Raw genomic sequence first — 17,414 nt, 5'->3', positions numbered from 1 at the left:
AGGTAACCTGTCCTTGACTTGTCATTCATGCTGCCAGTGATAGGTAGCCTGTCCTTGACTTGTCATTCATGCTGCCAGTGATAGGTAGCCTGTCCTTGACTTGTCATTCATGCTGCCAGTGATAGGTACTGAGGGACTGATGGGTATTGAGGGACTGATGGGTATTGAGGGACTGATGGGTACTGAGGGACTGATGGGTACTGAGGGACTGATGGGTATTGAGGGACTGATGGGTACTGAGGGACTGATGGGTACTGAGGGACAGATGGGTATTGAAGGACTGATGGGTATTGAGGGACAGATGGGTATTGAGGGACTGATAGGTACTGAGGGACTGATGGGTATTGAGGGACTGATGGTATTGAGTGACTGATGGTATTGAGGGACTGATGCCTATTGAGGGACTGATGGGTATTGAGGGACTGATGGGTATTGAGGGACTGATGGGTATTGAGGGACTGATGGGTACTGAGGGACTGATGGGTACTGAGGGACTGATGGGTATTGAGGGACTGATGGTATTGAGTGACTGATGGTATTGAGGGACTAATGGGTATTGAAGGACTGATGGGTATTGAGGGACAGATGGGTATTGAAGGACTGATGGGTACTGAGGGACTGATGGGTATTGAGGGACAGATGGGTATTGAGGGACTGATAGGTACTGAGGGACTGATGGGTATTGAGGGACTGATGGTATTGAGTGACTGATGGTATTGAGGGACTGATGCCTATTGAGGGACTGATGGGTATTGAGGGACTGATGGGTATTGAGGGACTGATGGGTACTGAGGGACTGATGGGTATTGAGGGACTGATGGGTACTGAGGGACTGATGGGTACTGAGGGACTGATGGGTATTGAGGGACTGATGGGTACTGAGGGACTGATGGGTACTGAGGGACTGATGGGTATTGAGGGACTGATGGTATTGAGTGACTGATGGTATTGAGGGACTGATGCCTATTGAGGGACTGATGGGTATTGAGGGACTGATGGGTATTGAGGGACTGATGGGTATTGAGGGACTGATGGGTACTGAGGGACTGATGGGTATTGAGGGACTGATGGGTACTGAGGGACTGATGGGTACTGAGGGACTGATGGGTATTGAGGGACTGATGGGTACTGAGGGACTGATGGGTATTGAGGGACTGATGGGTATTGAAGGACTGATGGGTATTGAGGGACTGATGGGTATTGAGGGACTGATGGGTATTGAGGGACTGATGGGTACTGAGGGACTGATGGGTATTGAGGGACTGATGGGTATTGAGGGACTGATGGGTACTGAGGGACTGATGGGTACTGAGGGACTGATGGGTACTGAGGGACTGATGGGTACTGAGGGACTGATGGGTATTGAGGGACTGATGGGTACTGAGGGACTGATGGGTACTGAGGGACTGATGGGTATTGAGGGACTGATGGGTACTGAGGGACTGATGGGTACTGAGGGACTGATGGGTACTGAGGGACTGATGGGTACTGAGGGACTGATGGGTATTGAGGGACTGATGGGTATTGAGGGACTGATGGGTATTGAGGGACTGATGGGTACTGAGGGACTGATGGGTACTGAGGGACTGATGGGTATTGAGGGACTGATGGGTACTGAGGGACTGATGGGTATTGAGGGACTGATGGGTATTGAGGGACTGATGGGTACTGAGGGACTGATGGGTATTGAGGGACTGATGGGTATTGAGGGACTGATGGGTACTGAGGGACTGATGGGTACTGAGGGACTGATGGGTACTGAGGGACTGATGGGTACTGAGGGACTGATGGATTGACCATTAGAAGACATAAGACTGAGACAGATGAGAATGTTTGTATTATTTTCATCTAGCTGATCTACTGCATTACAATACACAATACAATCTCTTTACTTTATGTACACAGCATACCATGGGTCAGGAATCCTTTACCTTTCATCTGATATACAACAATGACAAAGGACTAACTGTCATTTTTCATTACTAGAATTAACAACAAAACAAACATTGTAATGAAACATTGTATCAATTTATGTACAGAAATAACGTAATAAATTAACCTCTAGATTACCAACCTTCCTGACATTATGCTTTAAAACATTGAAATCTTATAAAACTTGAGACAGGAATACAAGTCAAAAATTGGAAGTGGATTTGTCCTTCTCTGAGCATTTGGGCTGGTTTAAATAAAGTAGAAAATCTCTCCTTCAGTTCCACTTTGCTGTGAAATACATTGGTATTGCACAAAACACTGTTATCACAATTCTCTGATGATTTGTTCTTTGTTGTGTATTGTCAGTCTTTATGACAGTGTGGACTACTGAAACGTCCATGATGTTGCTGCTTTAAGTCCCTGGAATCTCTCCAATGGTGCTCGAATCCATCTTCTCTTCTCTCCATGTTGTCTTCAATACATCACTGTAGTTTTCAGGAAGAGTCTTCCATCTGAGAAACAACAGGTGAAAAACAAATCTGGTTAACAAAGATAGTAAACTAAGATGATCAACAAAGATAGTAAACTAAGATGATCAACAAAGATAGTAAACTAAGATGATCAACAAAGATAGTAAACTAAGATGATCAACAAAGATAGTAAACTAAGATGATAAGCAAAGATAGTAAACTGAGATGATAAGCAAAGATAGTAAACTGAGATGATAAGCAAAGATAGTAAACTGAGATGATAAGCAAAGATAGTAAACTGAGATGATAAGCAAAGATAGTAAACTGAGATGATAAGCAAAGCTAGTAAACTGAGATGATAAGCAAAGATAGTAAACTGAGATGATAAGCAAAGATAGTAAACTGAGATGATAAGCAAAGATAGTAAACTGAGATGATAAGCAAAGATAGTAAACTGAGATGATAAGCAAAGATAGTAAACTGAGATGATAAGCAAAGATAGTAAACTGAGATGATAAGCAAAGATAGTAAACTGAGATGATAAGCAAAGATAGTAAACTGAGATGATCAGCAAAGATAGTAAACTAAGATGATCAACAAAGATAGTAAACTAAGATGATCAACAAAGATAGTAAACTGAGATGATAAGCAAATATGGTAAACTAAGAAGCTCAACAAAGATAGTAAACTAAGATGATAAGCAAATATGGTAAACTAAGAAGCTCAACAAAGATAGTAAACTGAGATGATAAGCAAATATGGTAAACTAAGAAGCTCAACAAAGATAGTAAACTAAGATGATAAGCAAATATGGTAAACTAAGAAGCTCAACAAAGATAGTAAACTAAGATGATAAGCAAATATGGTAAACTAAGAAGCTCAACAAAGATAGCAAACTAAAATACATAAGAGTATTGTTCTGTATATATAAATCCAACAAGTATGTTTTGTCTTCTAGGGCCTCTTGTCTGTTGTCTGTTAAAAACGCTCTTTGGAAAGATTTATTACTGCATGTAAGTTATGCAAATGATGTCTATGCAAATACATCAGGAGGACAATTAAGACAGCCATTAATTACGGGGCCTTGCTCTTTTTTTTTGCTTCACTGACATTAAATTAAATTTCCTTTTTAACGGTTTAGATGTTTGATCTGCTAACAAAGAGGGAGCCAGTCCCTGTCGGGGGACTGCAGCAGGAGAGAGAGGGGGTAGAGGGGGTCTGTGGGGAGACTGCAGCAGGAGAGAGAGGGGGTAGAGGGGGTCTGTGGGGGGACTCTGCAGGAGAGAGAGGGGGTAGATGGGGTCTGTGGGGGACTGCAGCAGGAGAGAGAGGGGGTAGATGGGGTCTGTGGGGGGACTCTGCAGCAGGAGAGAGAGGGGGTAGATGGGGTCTGTGGGGGGACTCTGCAGCAGGAGAGAGAGGGGGTAGATGGGGTCTGTGGGGGGACTCTGCAGCAGGAGAGAGAGGGGGTAGATGGGGTCTGTGGGGGGACTCTGCAGCAGGAGAGAGAGGGGGTAGATGGGGTCTGTGGGGAGACTGCAGCAGGAGAGAGAGGGGGTAGATGGGGTCTGTGGGGGGACTCTGGAGCAGGAGAGAGAGGGGGTAGATGGGGTCTGTGGGGGGACTCTGCAGCAGGAGAGAGAGGGGTAGATGGGGTCTGTGGGGGGACTCTGCAGCAGGAGAGAGAGGGGGTAGATGGGGTCTGTGGGGAGACTGCAGCAGGAGAGAGAGGGGGTAGATGGGGTCTGTGGGGGACTGCAGCAGGAGAGAGAGGGGGTAGATGGGGTCTGTGGGGGGACTGCAGCAGGAGAGAGAGGGGGTAGATGGGGTCTGTGGGGGGACTCTGCAGCAGGAGAGAGAGGGGGTAGATGGGGTCTGTGGGGGGACTCTGCAGCAGGAGAGAGAGGGGGTAGATGGGGTAGAGGGGGTAGATGGGGTCTGTGGGGGGACTCTGCAGCAGGAGAGAGAGGGGGTAGATGGGGTCTGTGGGGGGACTGCAGCAGGAGAGAGAGGGGGTAGATGGGGTCTGTGGGGGGACTGCAGCAGGAGAGAGAGGGGGTAGATGGGGTCTGTGGGGGACTGCAGCAGGAGAGAGAGGGGGTAGATGGGGTCTGTGGGGGGACTGCAGCAGGAGAGAGAGGGGGTAGATGGGGTCTGTGGGGGGACTGCAGCAGGAGAGAGAGGGGGTAGATGGGGTCTGTGGGGGGACTGCAGCAGGAGAGAGAGGGGGTAGATGGGGTCTGTGGGGGTAGATGAGGTGTACTGTCGTTGTGATACACAGAGCAACCAGAGCATCTGAAATGCTCTCCAACACCTTCATAACAGATAAGAATAGAATGATACGCTCAACACTCACTTAACTATTAAGAAGTGTTTATCAATGTGGTTGCTGCTACATAGACCGACGGCGTTAGTTTAACTCAACGTAAACACCCAGACATTTAGGCAACTAGGATAAGGGTGGATGAGCCATTCAGAAGCTGCCGTACCTTGTATCGCTGCCTCTGCGTCAGTCCTGACGTTACCTTGGTTACCGTTGTCTACTTCCTGGGTCAGTGAGTCTGATTGGAGGGTAATGATGACGGAGAGGCAGGAGTTTAGTCATTAATTATCACACCTAATTACTAGTAAATGAGAAGTAAAAGGGTAATACATTCATTTTCATAAAGGAACATAAATGACAACATAAAACTGCACCATTAAGTCAAAATTAAGAGTGAATAAAGAGTCAAATGTAAATGAAATGTAAAAGAAAAGTGAATGTAAAAGGTAATGTAGCCTGAAGGCTTACCACAGAGGGCTCTGTCTGATGCTACAGTCTGCTGCAGTGTCTGCTCAGCATGGTCTCTCAGTTTACACTCAAACTGCAGAGCCTCCTGAAGTTTCCTCTTGGTCTTCTTCTCTTTCTTCAGACGCTTCTGGATCAGCACTGAAATACACAGAACATTTGAGGCACTGAAATACACAGAACATTTGAGGCACTGAAATACACAGAACAGTTGAGGCACTGAAATACACAGAACAGTTGAGGCACTGAAATACACAGAACATTTGAGGATTGTGAGGAATTGCAGTGCTTGTTTTCAGGGCTCACTAGAAACACAGATGAGTAGTATGGTGTGCAGTGTGTTGTGGGTAATGTAGTGTTAACCTACCTCTGTTTTTCTGCTCCATGGTGAGCTGTCTCTCCAGTGTCTCTCTAAGTTCCCTCTCTCTGAACAGTTCACTGTGGGTAATGTAGTGTAGTATGGTGTGCAGTGTGTTGTGGGTAATGTAGTGTTAACCTACCTCTGTTTTTCTGCTCCATGGTGAGCTGTCTCTCCAGTGTCTCTCTAAGTTCCCTCTCTCTGAACAGTTCACTGTGGGTAATGTAGTGTAGTATGGTGTGCAGTGTGTTGTGGGTAATGTAGTGTTAACCTACCTCTGTTTTTCTGCTCCATGGTGAGCTGTCTCTCCAGTGTCTCTCTGAGTTCCCTCTCTCTGAACAGTTCACTGTGGGTAATGTAGTGTAGTATGGTGTGCAGTGTGTTGTGGGTAATGTAGTGTTAACCTACCTCTGTTTTTCTGCTCCATGGTGAGCTGTCTCTCCAGTGTCTCTCTGAGTTCCCTCTCTCTGAACAGTTCCATCTTCAGCTCTGACTTCTCCGTCTGCACCTGCTTGTCCTGCGCGCGCGTGTTGTCTATGGCAACCTTCAGCAAGCCCTGCTTGGAGGGCACAGAGTAAGACACACATCAAGAGGTTGTTACACTAAATCCATACATCACTGTAGTGTGTAGTCTCTACATCTCTAATCTAAATCCATACATCACTGTAGTGTGTAGTCTCTACATCTCTAATCTAAATCCATACATCACTGTAGTGTGTAGTCTCTACATCTCTAATCTAAATCCATACATCACTGTAGTGTGTAGTCTCTACATCTCTAATCTAAATCCATACATCACTGTAGTGTGTAGTCTCTACATCTCTAATCTAAATCCATACATCACTGTAGTGTGTAGTCTCTACATCTCTAATCTAAATCCATACATCACTGTAGTGTGTAGTCTCTACATCTCTAATCTAAATCCATACATCACTGTAGTGTGTAGTCACTACATCTCTAATCTAAATCCATACATCACTGTAGTGTGTAGTCTCTACATCTCTAATCTAAATCCATACATCACTGTAGTGTGTAGTCTCTACATCTCTAATCTAAATCCATACATCACTGTAGTGTGTAGTTTCTACATCTCTAATCTAAATCCATACATCACTGTAGTGTGTAGTCTCTACATCTCTAATCTAAATCCATACATCACTGTAGTGTGTAGTCTCTACATCTCTAATCTAAATCCATACATCACTGTAGTGTGTAGTCTCTACATCTCTAATCTAAATCCATACATCACTGTAGTGTGTAGTCTCTACATCTCTAATCTAAATCCATACATCACTGTAGTGTGTAGTCTCTACATCTCTAATCTAAATCCATACATCACTGTAGTGTGTAGTCTCTACATCTCTAATCTAAATCCATACATCACTGTAGTGTGTAGTCTCTACATCTCTAATCTAAATCCATACATCACTGTAGTGTGTAGTCACTACATCTCTAATCTAAATCCATACATCACTGTAGTGTGTAGTCTCTACATCTCTAATCTAAATCCATACATCACTGTAGTGTGTAGTCTCTACATCTCTAATCTAAATCCATACATCACTGTAGTGTGTAGTCTCTACATCTCTAATCTAAATCCATACATCACTGTAGTGTGTAGTCTCTACATCTCTAATCTAAATCCATACATCACTGTAGTGTGTAGTCTCTACATCTCTAATCTAAATCCATACATCACTGTAGTGTGTAGTCTCTACATCTCTAATCTAAATCCATACATCACTGTAGTGTGTAGTCTCTACATCTCTAATCTAAATCCATACATCACTGTAGTGTGTAGTCTCTACATCTCTAATCTAAATCCATACATCACTGTAGTGTGTAGTCTCTACATCTCTAATCTAAATCCATACATCACTGTAGTGTGTAGTCTCTACATCTCTAATCTAAATCCATACATCACTGTAGTGTGTAGTCTCTACATCTCTAATCTAAATCCATACATCACTGTAGTGTGTAGTCTCTACATCTCTAATCTAAATCCATACATCACTGTAGTGTGTAGTCTCTACATCTCTAATCTAAATCCATACATCACTGTAGTGTGTAGTCTCTACATCTCTAATCTAAATCCATACATCACTGTAGTGTGTAGTCTCTACATCTCTAATCTAAATCCATACATCACTGTAGTGTGTAGTCTCTACATCTCTAATCTAAATCCATAAATCACTGTAGTGTGTAGTTTCTACATCTCTAATCTAAATCCATACATCACTGTAGTGTGTAGTCTCTACATCTCTAATCTAAATCCATACATCACTGTAGTGTGTAGTCTCTACATCTCTAATCTAAATCCATACATCACTGTAGTGTGTAGTCTCTACATCTCTAATCTAAATCCATACATCACTGTAGTGTGTAGTCTCTACATCTCTAATCTAAATCCATACATCACTGTAGTGTGTAGTCTCTACATCTCTAATCTAAATCCATACATCACTGTAGTGTGTAGTCTCTACATCTCTAATCTAAATCCATACATCACTGTAGTGTGTAGTCTCTACATCTCTAATCTAAATCCATACATCACTGTAGTGTGTAGTTTCTACATCTCTAATCTAAATCCATACATCACTGTAGTGTGTAGTCTCTACATCTCTAATCTAAATCCATACATCACTGTAGTGTGTAGTCTCTACATCTCTAATCTTCATTCAAAATTAAAAAAAAATCAAAACAAATATGCTGGAGGTAGAGTTGGGTGTTTTGAGGTTTAAATAATGATGGGTGATCCCCAAGAGACACAGATAGAGAGATGAGATGAGGTGGAGCCCAGAGACACAGATAGAGAGATGCGATGAGGTGGAGCCCAGAGACACAGATAGAGAGATGAGATGAGGTGGAGCCCAGAGACACAGATAGAGAGATGAGATGAGGTAGAGCCCAGAGACACAGATAGAGAGATGAGATGAGGTGGAGCCCAGAGACACAGATAGAGAGATGAGATGAGGTGGAGCCCAGAGACACAGATAGAGAGATGAGATGAGGTGGAGCCCAGAGACACAGATAGAGAGATGAGATGAGGTGGAGCCCAGAGACACAGATAGAGAGATGAGATGAGGTGGAGCCCAGAGACACAGATAGAGAGATGAGATGAGGTGGAGCCCAGAGACACAGATAGAGAGATGAGATGAGGTGGAGCCCAGAGACACAGATAGAGAGATGAGATGAGGTGGAGCCCAGAGACACAGATAGAGAGATGAGATGAGGTGGAGCCCAGAGACACAGATAGAGAGATGAGATGAGGTGGAGCCCAGAGACACAGATAGAGAGATGAGATGAGGTGGAGCCCAGAGACACAGATAGAGAGATGAGATGAGGTGGAGCCCAGAGACACAGATAGAGAGATGAGATGAGGTGGAGCCCAGAGACACAGATAGAGAGATGAGATGAGGTGGAGCTACACATCCAGATGTGTAATGACAAACTGTGAGTAGAGAAAGAAGATGCAGCCTACCCACATCCAATATCAAAACGTGGTTCAGCAAAACATTGTCACCATTATTCCTTCTGGGATGATTCAGTAGAGCCCCACCTGGATGTTAGTGAGCAGTGTCTCTATTGACGACAGCCCCTCAGGGAAGATAAAGGGTCCGGGGAACCCTGGAGGAAGCTTCTGCCCCGAGAACGACAGCCTCTCATAGCCGTCTCTGACTGTCTCTCTAAATGGCTCTCTGATTGGTTCTCTGACTGTCTGGGTGCTCAGGGAACCACAGTCATCTGGGGACAGACAAAGAAAATAGCAGAGAAGTCATCAGAATACATGTACAGTTGTATTTGTCTCTTCTGGGGACAGACAAAGAAAATAGCAGAGAAGTCATCAGAATACATGTACAGTTGTGTTTGTCTCTTCTGGGGACAGACAAAGAAAATAGCAGAGAAGTCATCAGAATACATGTACAGTTGTGTTTGTCTCTTCTGGGGACAGACAAAGAAAATAGCAGAGAAGTCATCAGAATACATGTACAGTTGTGTTTGTCTCTTCTGGGGACAAAGAAAGACAGTGATGGTGATATTTATTATTCAGAACATGCAAAATAGAGGAAGATTGTGATTGGCTGTGTCCACAACTAAAATACAACTGACAAACACAAGAAACCACACCCTGAATACTCAACCTTTTCAGTGTGGCACCACCGTTGTTAAGAAACACACACTGTCCCCTGAGTATACTGTAATACTGTGTTCTAAACACAGATGGAAACACACACTGTCCCCTGAGTATACTGTAATACTGTGTTCTAAACACAGATGGAAACACACACTGTCCCCTGAGTATACTGTAATACTGTGTTCTAAACACAGATGGAAACACACACTGTCCCCTGAGTATACTGTAATACTGTGTTCTAAACACAGATGGAAACACACACTGTCCCCTGAGTATACTGTAATACTGTGTTCTAAACACAGATGGAAACACACACTGTCCCCTGAGTATACTGTAATACTGTGTTCTAAACACAGATGGAAACACACACTGTCCCCTGAGTATACTGTAATACTGTGTTCTAAACACAGATGGAAACACACACTGTCCCCTGAGTATACTGTAATACTGTGTTCTAAACACAGATGGAAACACACACTTTCCCCTGAGTATACTGTAATACTGTGTTCTAAACACAGATGACTGTTCTCCTGCACTACTGACATTTATAACTATGTCATGGCCAAGTTTAAATCACACACTTTCTCCCTCTTTGTCTTGCTCCTCACTCTCACAGACAGACGCCTGCTATCTCTGCCAGTTGGTATAGAGGCAACAGCTGCTCTGTTTCTTTCATTAGTTTCAGTGTCTCGATGGCAGATTGAGTTGTGTTGTTTTACCTCTACAGATCAGATTGAGTTGTGTTGTTTTACCTCCTCTACAGATCAGATTGAGTTGTGTTGTTTTACCTCCTCTACAGATCAGATTGAGTAGTGTTGTTTTACCTCCTCTACAGATCAGATGGAGTAGTGTTGTTTTACCGCTACAGATCAGATTGAGTAGTGTTGTTTTACCTCTACAGATCAGATTGAGTAGTGTTGTTTTACCTCCTCTACAGATCAGATGGAGTAGTGTTGTTTTACCTCCACAGATCAGATTGAGTAATGTTGTTTTACCTCCTCTACAGATCAGATTGAGTAGTGTTGTTTTACCTCTACAGATCAAATTGAGTAGTGTTGTTTTACCTCCTCTACAGATCAGATGGAGTAATGTTGTTTTACCTCCTCTACAGATCAGATGGAGTAGTGTTGTTTTACCTCCTCTACAGATCAGATTGAGTAGTGTTGTTTTACCTCTACAGATCAGATTGAGTAGTGTTGTTTTACCTCCTCTACAGATCAGATTGAGTAGTGTTGTTTTACCTCTACAGATCAGATGGAGTAGTGTTGTTTTACCTCTACAGATCAGATTGAGTAGTGTTGTTTTACCTCTACAGATCAGATTGAGTAGTGTTGTTTTACCTCTACAGATCAGATTGAGTAGTGTTGTTTTACCTCCTCTACAGATCAGATTGAGTAATGTTGTTTTACCTCCTCTACAGATCAGATTGAGTAGTGTTGTTTTACCTCCTCTACAGATCAGATTGAGTAGTGTTGTTTTACCTCTACAGATCAGATTGAGTAATGTTGTTTTACCTCCTCTACAGATAAGATTGAGTAGTGTTGTTTTACCTCTACAGATCAGATTGAGTAGTGTTGTTTTACCTCCTCTACAGATCAGATTGAGTAGTGTTGTTTTACCTCTACAGATCAGATTGAGTAGTGTTGTTTTACCTCCTCTACAGATCAGATTGAGTAGTGTTGTTTTACCTCTACAGATCAGATTGAGTAGTGTTGTTTTACCTCCTCTACAGATCAGATTGAGTAATGTTGTTTTACCTCTACAGATCAGATTGAGTAGTGTTGTTTTACCTCCTCTACAGATCAGATTGAGTAATGTTGTTTTACCTCCTCTACAGATCAGATTGAGTTGTGTTGTTTTACCTCCTCTACAGATCAGATTGAGTAATGTTGTTTTACCTCCTCTACAGATCAGATTGAGTAATGTTGTTTTACCTCTACAGATCAGATTGAGTAGTGTTGTTTTACCTCCTCTACAGATCAGATTGAGTAGTGTTGTTTTACCTCTACAGATCAGATTGAGTAATGTTGTTTTACCTCTACAGATCAGATTGAGTAGTGTTGTTTTACCTCCTCTACAGATCAGATTGAGTAGTGTTGTTTTACCTCTACAGATCAGATTGAGTAGTGTTGTTTTACCTCCTCTACAGATCAGATTGAGTAGTGTTGTTTTACCTCCTCTACAGATCAGATGGAGTAATGTTGTTTTACCTCCTCTACAGATCAGATTGAGTAGTGTTGTTTTACCTCCTCTACAGATCAGATTGAGTAGTGTTGTTTTACCTCCTCTACAGATCAGATTGAGTAGTGTTGTTTTACCTCCACAGATCAGATGGAGTAGTGTTGTTTTACCTCCTCTACAGATCAGATGGAGTAGTGTTGTTTTACCTCCTCTACAGATCAGATGGAGTAATGTTGTTTTACCTCCTACAGATCAGATGGAGTAGTGTTGTTTTACCTCCTCTACAGATCAGATTGAGTAGTGTTGTTTTACCTCCTCTACAGATCAGATGGAGTAGTGTTGTTTTACCTCCTCTACAGGTCAGATTGAGTAAATACATCACATGTTAAGCAGTGAGACCCTGGCAGCACAATAACAGCTCTGTGAGTCTTATTTCCTCTCCATGTAACTCACTGTTTGAGAGGATGGCCTTCTTTGTTTGTTGCTATGATGACTTTTTCTACGACTCACGATGAAGACCAAATTAATATGGCTTTTTAGATAAAGGTGCATTCCACTTAATTCCAAGCAGCTAATTGCTAATGTTAACTTTAGAAGTTTGGGAGGAAAAAAAAGTCCTTTCCCGTTTGCTGTTTGTGTAGAGAGGAGAGACACAGTTCTGTAGTAGAATGAGACCAATAAAACACTAACAGCTGATCCCAACCAGAACAACCTGGTTCTAGAAACTACACAAGTAGACATGTTTACGGTGTGCTGTTTTCTAGTGATGGAGCTTGAAGACTAGTTTACAAGCCAGGCTGTGGGTGCTCTGCCCTACAATACTCTGAATTACATTTACATTACATTATGTCCTAAAAACTATTTTGAAGAAAAATGAATGGGCTTATGGGCAGTAGAGTTCACTGTGCTCTATCTACAGGCTGTGTCAGCTTCACCTGAGTCTGATGGGGTTGAATTAGATTTACCTCACAGGCACGGATACACACACACACACACACACACCACCATCACATTTTACTCCACTTAGCTGACCAAAGCATCTTCAGCCCCCCCCCCCCCGGCAAACAGGCTAGTGTCACATTGAAGGATAAAAAGCATGTCCCGTTCTCTCTCTCTCTCTCTCTCTCTCTCTCCCTCTCTCTCCCTCCCTCTCTCTCCCTCCCTCCCTCTCCCTCCCTCCCTCTCCCACTCCGTCTCCCTCCCTCCCTCCTCCCTCTCTCTTTTCATTTCCTCTCCCGTTCCTAAAAGCCTCCCTCTATATCAGTACTAGATGTAATTAGCAGTCTGTCAGTGTCAGGTGTTGCTCAGCGCTCGTCAAACGCAGGGCGTCCAACTCTACTTCTTCTCCTGTGGCCCCCCCTCCTCCTGCTCTGAACTGCAGCGTCATCGGGATACAGTATGGATCCCCCTCCTCTCTCCACCCTCCCTCTCCTCCCCTCCTTTGATGTGACTGATTCTCTTTGAGTTACTGTTTTATCCATCCCTACCTCCTCTCCCTCCTCTCCCCCTCTCCTCTCCATCCTCTCCCTCCACCCTCTTCTCCCTCCACCCTCTTCTCCCTCCTTTCCCTCCACCCTCCTCTCCCTCCCTCCATCCTATCCTCCTCTCCCAACCCCCCGACCCCCTCCTCTCCCTCTCTCCACTCTCCTCTCCCCACTCCCTCTCTTCCCCTCCTCCCCTTCTCCCTCCTCTCTCTCCTCTCCCCACTCTCCTCTCCTCCTCTTCTACTCTCCTCTCCCTCTCTCCTCTCCCCACTCTCCTCTCCTCCTCTTCCACTCTCCCCTCCCTCTCTTCTCTCCCTCTCTCCTCCTCCTCCTCTTCCCCCTCCTCTCTCTCCTCTCCCCTCATCCTCTCATTTGCAGATCTCCTCAACCAAGGTCATTGTTTTCCATTTTTCTATTTTTTCTTTCCATCATCCTCTTTCTGATTCTCTGCTCTTCCATCCCTCCTTCCCTCGGGCTGATGAACTCCACCTAGTGAAGCTTCCTGACTGTCAGCGGAAGTGGAGAGAGGTGCGGTCTGAATCAAGTTTAAAGGAAAATGCTTATAGTGGATAAAGTGGATTAACTGTCAGACGTCTTCTGATGTTTCATCTTAACGTTGGACCAAGTGTTCAAAGAGAGAATCTAGCTGGAAGAGTCCCAAACTTACTCTGATGATTCATCTTAACGTTGGACCAAGTGTTCAAAGAGAGAATCTAGCTGGAAGAGTCCCAAACTTACTCTGATGATTCATCTTAACGTTGGACCAAGTGTTCAAAGAGAGAATCTAGCTGGAAGAGTCCCAAACTTACTCTGATGATTCATCTTAACGTTGGACCAAGTGTTCAAAGAGAGAATCTAGCTGGAAGAGTCCCAAACTTACTCTGATGATTCATATGTGACAGAATGACAATTCAGAAAACAACAGGATGTTTTAAAACCTATTTCTCTGTGTACACTGGATATTCAACACCATTCAATCTGTTGGAGAAACCAATCAAATGATGTACCACCACAATTACAACTCAACAAGCCGACCAATAACTGGCATGGTTTTTCATTTGTCTATAAAACAAACCAATTGATTAAATGAAACACATGTCCTCTCATGTGTCATCTATTTAGTCGTCCCACTAGTTCAGTTCTACCATTATGGACCTCTTGTCTTATTAAACTAATGCTTCCTGTTTCATATAATCATCACTGTCTTTATGACCGTACACGGCTCTTACTGGTTCAATCTTATTGGTTTAATTACATATCTGGCAACGCACTTCTCTGTCATCCTGCAAAACAAAAACCTGTGAAGTGGGTTTCATTTAAATGTCCTAGTATATCATGTAGTGACTGTACTCTCTTCCCTCTCTCTTCTCCCTCTCTCTTCCCTCTCTCTTCTCCCTCTCTCTTCCCTCTCTCTTCCCTTTCTCTTCCCTTTCTCTTCTCCCTCTCTCTTCCCTCTCTCTTCTCCCTCTCTCTTCCCTCTCTCTTCCCTTTCTCTTCTCCCTCTCTCTTCCCTCTCTCTTCCCTCTCTCTTCCCTCTCTCTTCCCTTTCTCTTCTCCCTCTCTCTTCCCTTTCTCTTCTCCCTCTCTCTTCCCTCTCTCTTCCCTCTCTCTTCCCTCTCTCTTCCCTTTCTCTTCTCCCTCTCTCTTCCCTCTCTCTTCTCCCTCTCTCTTCCCGCTCTCTTCCCTCTCTCTTCCCTCTCTCTTCCCTTTCTCTTCTCCCTCTCTCTTCCCTTTCTCTTCTCCCTCTCTCTTCTCTCTCTCTCTCTCTCTCTCTCCCTCTCTCTTCTCCCTCTCTCTTCCCTCTCTCTTCTCCCTCTCTCTTCCCTCTCTCTTCCCTATCTCTTCTCCCTCTCTCTTCCCTCTCTCTTCCCTATCTCTTCTCCCTCTCTCTTCCCTCTCTCTTCCTCTCTCTTCTCCCTCTCTCTTCCCTCTCTCTTCCCTCTCTCTTCTCCCTCTCTCTTCCCTATCTCTTCTCCCTCTCTCTTCTCCCTCTCTCTTCTCCCTCTCTCTTCTCCCTCTCTCTTCTCCCTCTCTCTTCCCTCTCTCTTCCCTCTCTCTTCTCCCTCTCTCTTCCCTCTCTCTTCTCCCTCTCTCTTCCCTCTCTCTTCCCTATCTCTTCTCCCTCTCTCTTCCCTCTCTCTTCTCCCTCTCTCTTCCTCTCTCTTCTCCCTCTCTCTTCCCTCTCTCTTCTCCCTCTCTCTTCCTATCTCTTCTCCCTCTCTCTTCCTCTCTCTTCTCCCTCTCTCTTCTCCCCTCTCTCTTCTCCCTCTCTCTTCCCTCTCTCTTCTCCCTCTCTCTTCCCTCTCTCTTCTCCCTCTCTCTTCCCTCTCTCTTCTCTCTCTCTTCTCTCTCTCTCTCTCTCTCTCTCTCTCTCTCTCTCTCTCTCTCTCTTCTCCCTCTCTCTTCTCCCTCTCTTCTCCCTCTCTCTTCTCTCTCTCTCCCTCTCTCTTCTCCCTCTCTCTTCCCTCTCTCTTCTCCTCTCTCTTCTCTCTCTCTTCTCTCTCTCTCTCCCTCTCTCTTCCCTCTCTCTTCTCCCTCTCTTCTCCCTCTCTCTTCTCCCTCTCTCTTCTCTCTCTCTCTTCCCTCTCTCTTCCCTCTCTCTTCTCCCTCTCTCTTCCTCTCTCTCTCTCTCTCTCTCTTCTCCCTCTCTCTTCCCTCTCTCTTCTCCCTCTCTCTTCTCCCTCTCTCTTCTCCCTCTCTCTTCCCTCTCTCTTCCCTATCTCTTCTCCCTCTCTCTTCCTCTCTCTTCTCCCTCTCTCTTCCTCTCTCTTCTCCCTCTCTCTTCCCTCTCTCTTCTCCCTCTCTCTTCTCTCTCTCTCTCTCCCTCTCTCTCCCTCTCTCTTCTCCTCTCTCTTCCTTCCTCTCTTCTCCCTCTCTCTTCCTCTCTCTTCTCCCTCTCTCTTCCCTCTCTCTTCTCCCTCTCTCTTCTCTCTCTCTCTCCTCTCTCTCCTCTCTCTCTCTTCCCTCTCTCTTCCCTCTCTCTTCTCTCTCTCTCTCCCTCTCTTCCTCCTCTCTCTCTCCCTCTCTCTTCCCTCTCTCTTCTCCCTCTCTCTCCTCTCTCTTCTCCCTCTCTCTTCCTCTCTCTTCTCCCTCTCTCTTCCCTCTCTCTTCTCCCTCTCTCCTCCCTCTCTCTCTCTCTCTCTCTCTCTCTTCTCCCTCTCTCTTCCCTCTCTCTTCTCTTTCTCTTCTCCCTCTCTCTTCCCTCTCTCTTCCCTCTCTCTTCTCCCTCTCTCTTCCTCTCTCTTCTCCCTCTCTCTTCCCTCTCTCTTCTCCCTCTCTCTTCTCCCTCTCTCTTCCCTCTCTCTTCTCCCTCTCTCTTCCCTCTCTCTTCCCTATCTCTTCTCCCTCTCTCTTCCCTCTCTCTTCCTCTCTCTTCTCCCTCTCTCTTCCCTCTCTCTTCTCCCTCTCTCTTCCTATCTCTTCTCCCTCTCTCTTCCTCTCTCTTCTCCCTCTCTCTTCCCTATCTCTTCTCCCTCTCTCTTCCCTCTCTCTTCTCCCTCTCTCTTCCCTATCTCTTCTCCCTCTCTCTTCCCTCTCTCTTCCCTATCTCTTCTCCCTCTCTCTTCCCTCTCTCTTCCCTATCTCTTCTCCCTCTCTCTTCCCTCTCTCTTCTCCCTCTCTCTTCCTCTCTCTTCTCCCTCTCTCTTCCCTCTCTCTTCTCCCTCTCTCTTCTCTCTCTCTTCTCCCTCTCTCTTCCTCTCTCTTCTCCCTCTCTCTTCCCTCTCTCTTCTCCCTCTCTCTCTCTCTCTCTCTCTCTCTCTCTCTCTTCTCCCTCTCTCTTCCCTCTCTCTTCTCCCTCTCTCTTCCTCTCTCTCTCTCTCTCTCTCTCTTCCCTCTCTCTTCTCCCTCTCTCTTCTCTCTCTTCTCCCTCTCTCTTCCCTCTCTCTTCTCCCTCTCTCTTCTCCCTCTCTCTTCCCTCTCTCTTCTCCCTCTCTCTCCTCTCTCTCTCTTCCCTCTCTCTTCTCCCTCTCTTCTCCCTCTCTCTTCTCTCTCTCTCTCTCCCTCTCTCTCCTCTCTCTCTCTCCCTCTCTCTTCCTATCTCTTCTCCTCTCTCTTCCTCTCTCTT

The 17,414-nt window shown here is 44.9% G+C and overlaps 1 protein-coding gene across 2 annotated transcripts in view; it reads right to left on the bottom strand.

Annotated features, from left to right (window-relative positions):
- Positions 1 to 1,820: 1,820 nt before the first annotated feature.
- The window catches only part of LOC106594895 (dachshund homolog 1), an 83,175-nt gene continuing 67,581 nt past the window's right edge, over positions 1,821 to 17,414 (bottom strand). The window contains exons 7-11 of one of the 2 annotated variants that reach the window (XM_045699542.1): positions 9,108 to 9,292; positions 5,957 to 6,107; positions 5,194 to 5,331; positions 4,892 to 4,963; positions 1,821 to 2,444 (exon numbers count right to left, since the gene is read on the bottom strand). In XM_045699542.1, the coding sequence (XP_045555498.1) occupies positions 2,407 to 2,444; positions 4,892 to 4,963; positions 5,194 to 5,331; positions 5,957 to 6,107; positions 9,108 to 9,292 (584 nt within the window). In that variant the 3' untranslated portion in view covers positions 1,821 to 2,406. The remainder of the gene's footprint in view (positions 2,445 to 4,891; positions 4,964 to 5,193; positions 5,332 to 5,956; positions 6,108 to 9,107; positions 9,293 to 17,414) is intronic. The other variant, XM_045699543.1, reaches the window with a different exon arrangement.

The sequence above is a fragment of the Salmo salar genome, chromosome ssa17 (assembly GCF_905237065.1).
Source record: "Salmo salar chromosome ssa17, Ssal_v3.1, whole genome shotgun sequence".
Taxonomy (NCBI): domain Eukaryota; kingdom Metazoa; phylum Chordata; class Actinopteri; order Salmoniformes; family Salmonidae; genus Salmo; species Salmo salar.
The sequence above is the reverse complement of the archived record's forward strand: the minus strand, read 5'-3'. Positions and strand labels throughout refer to the sequence as shown.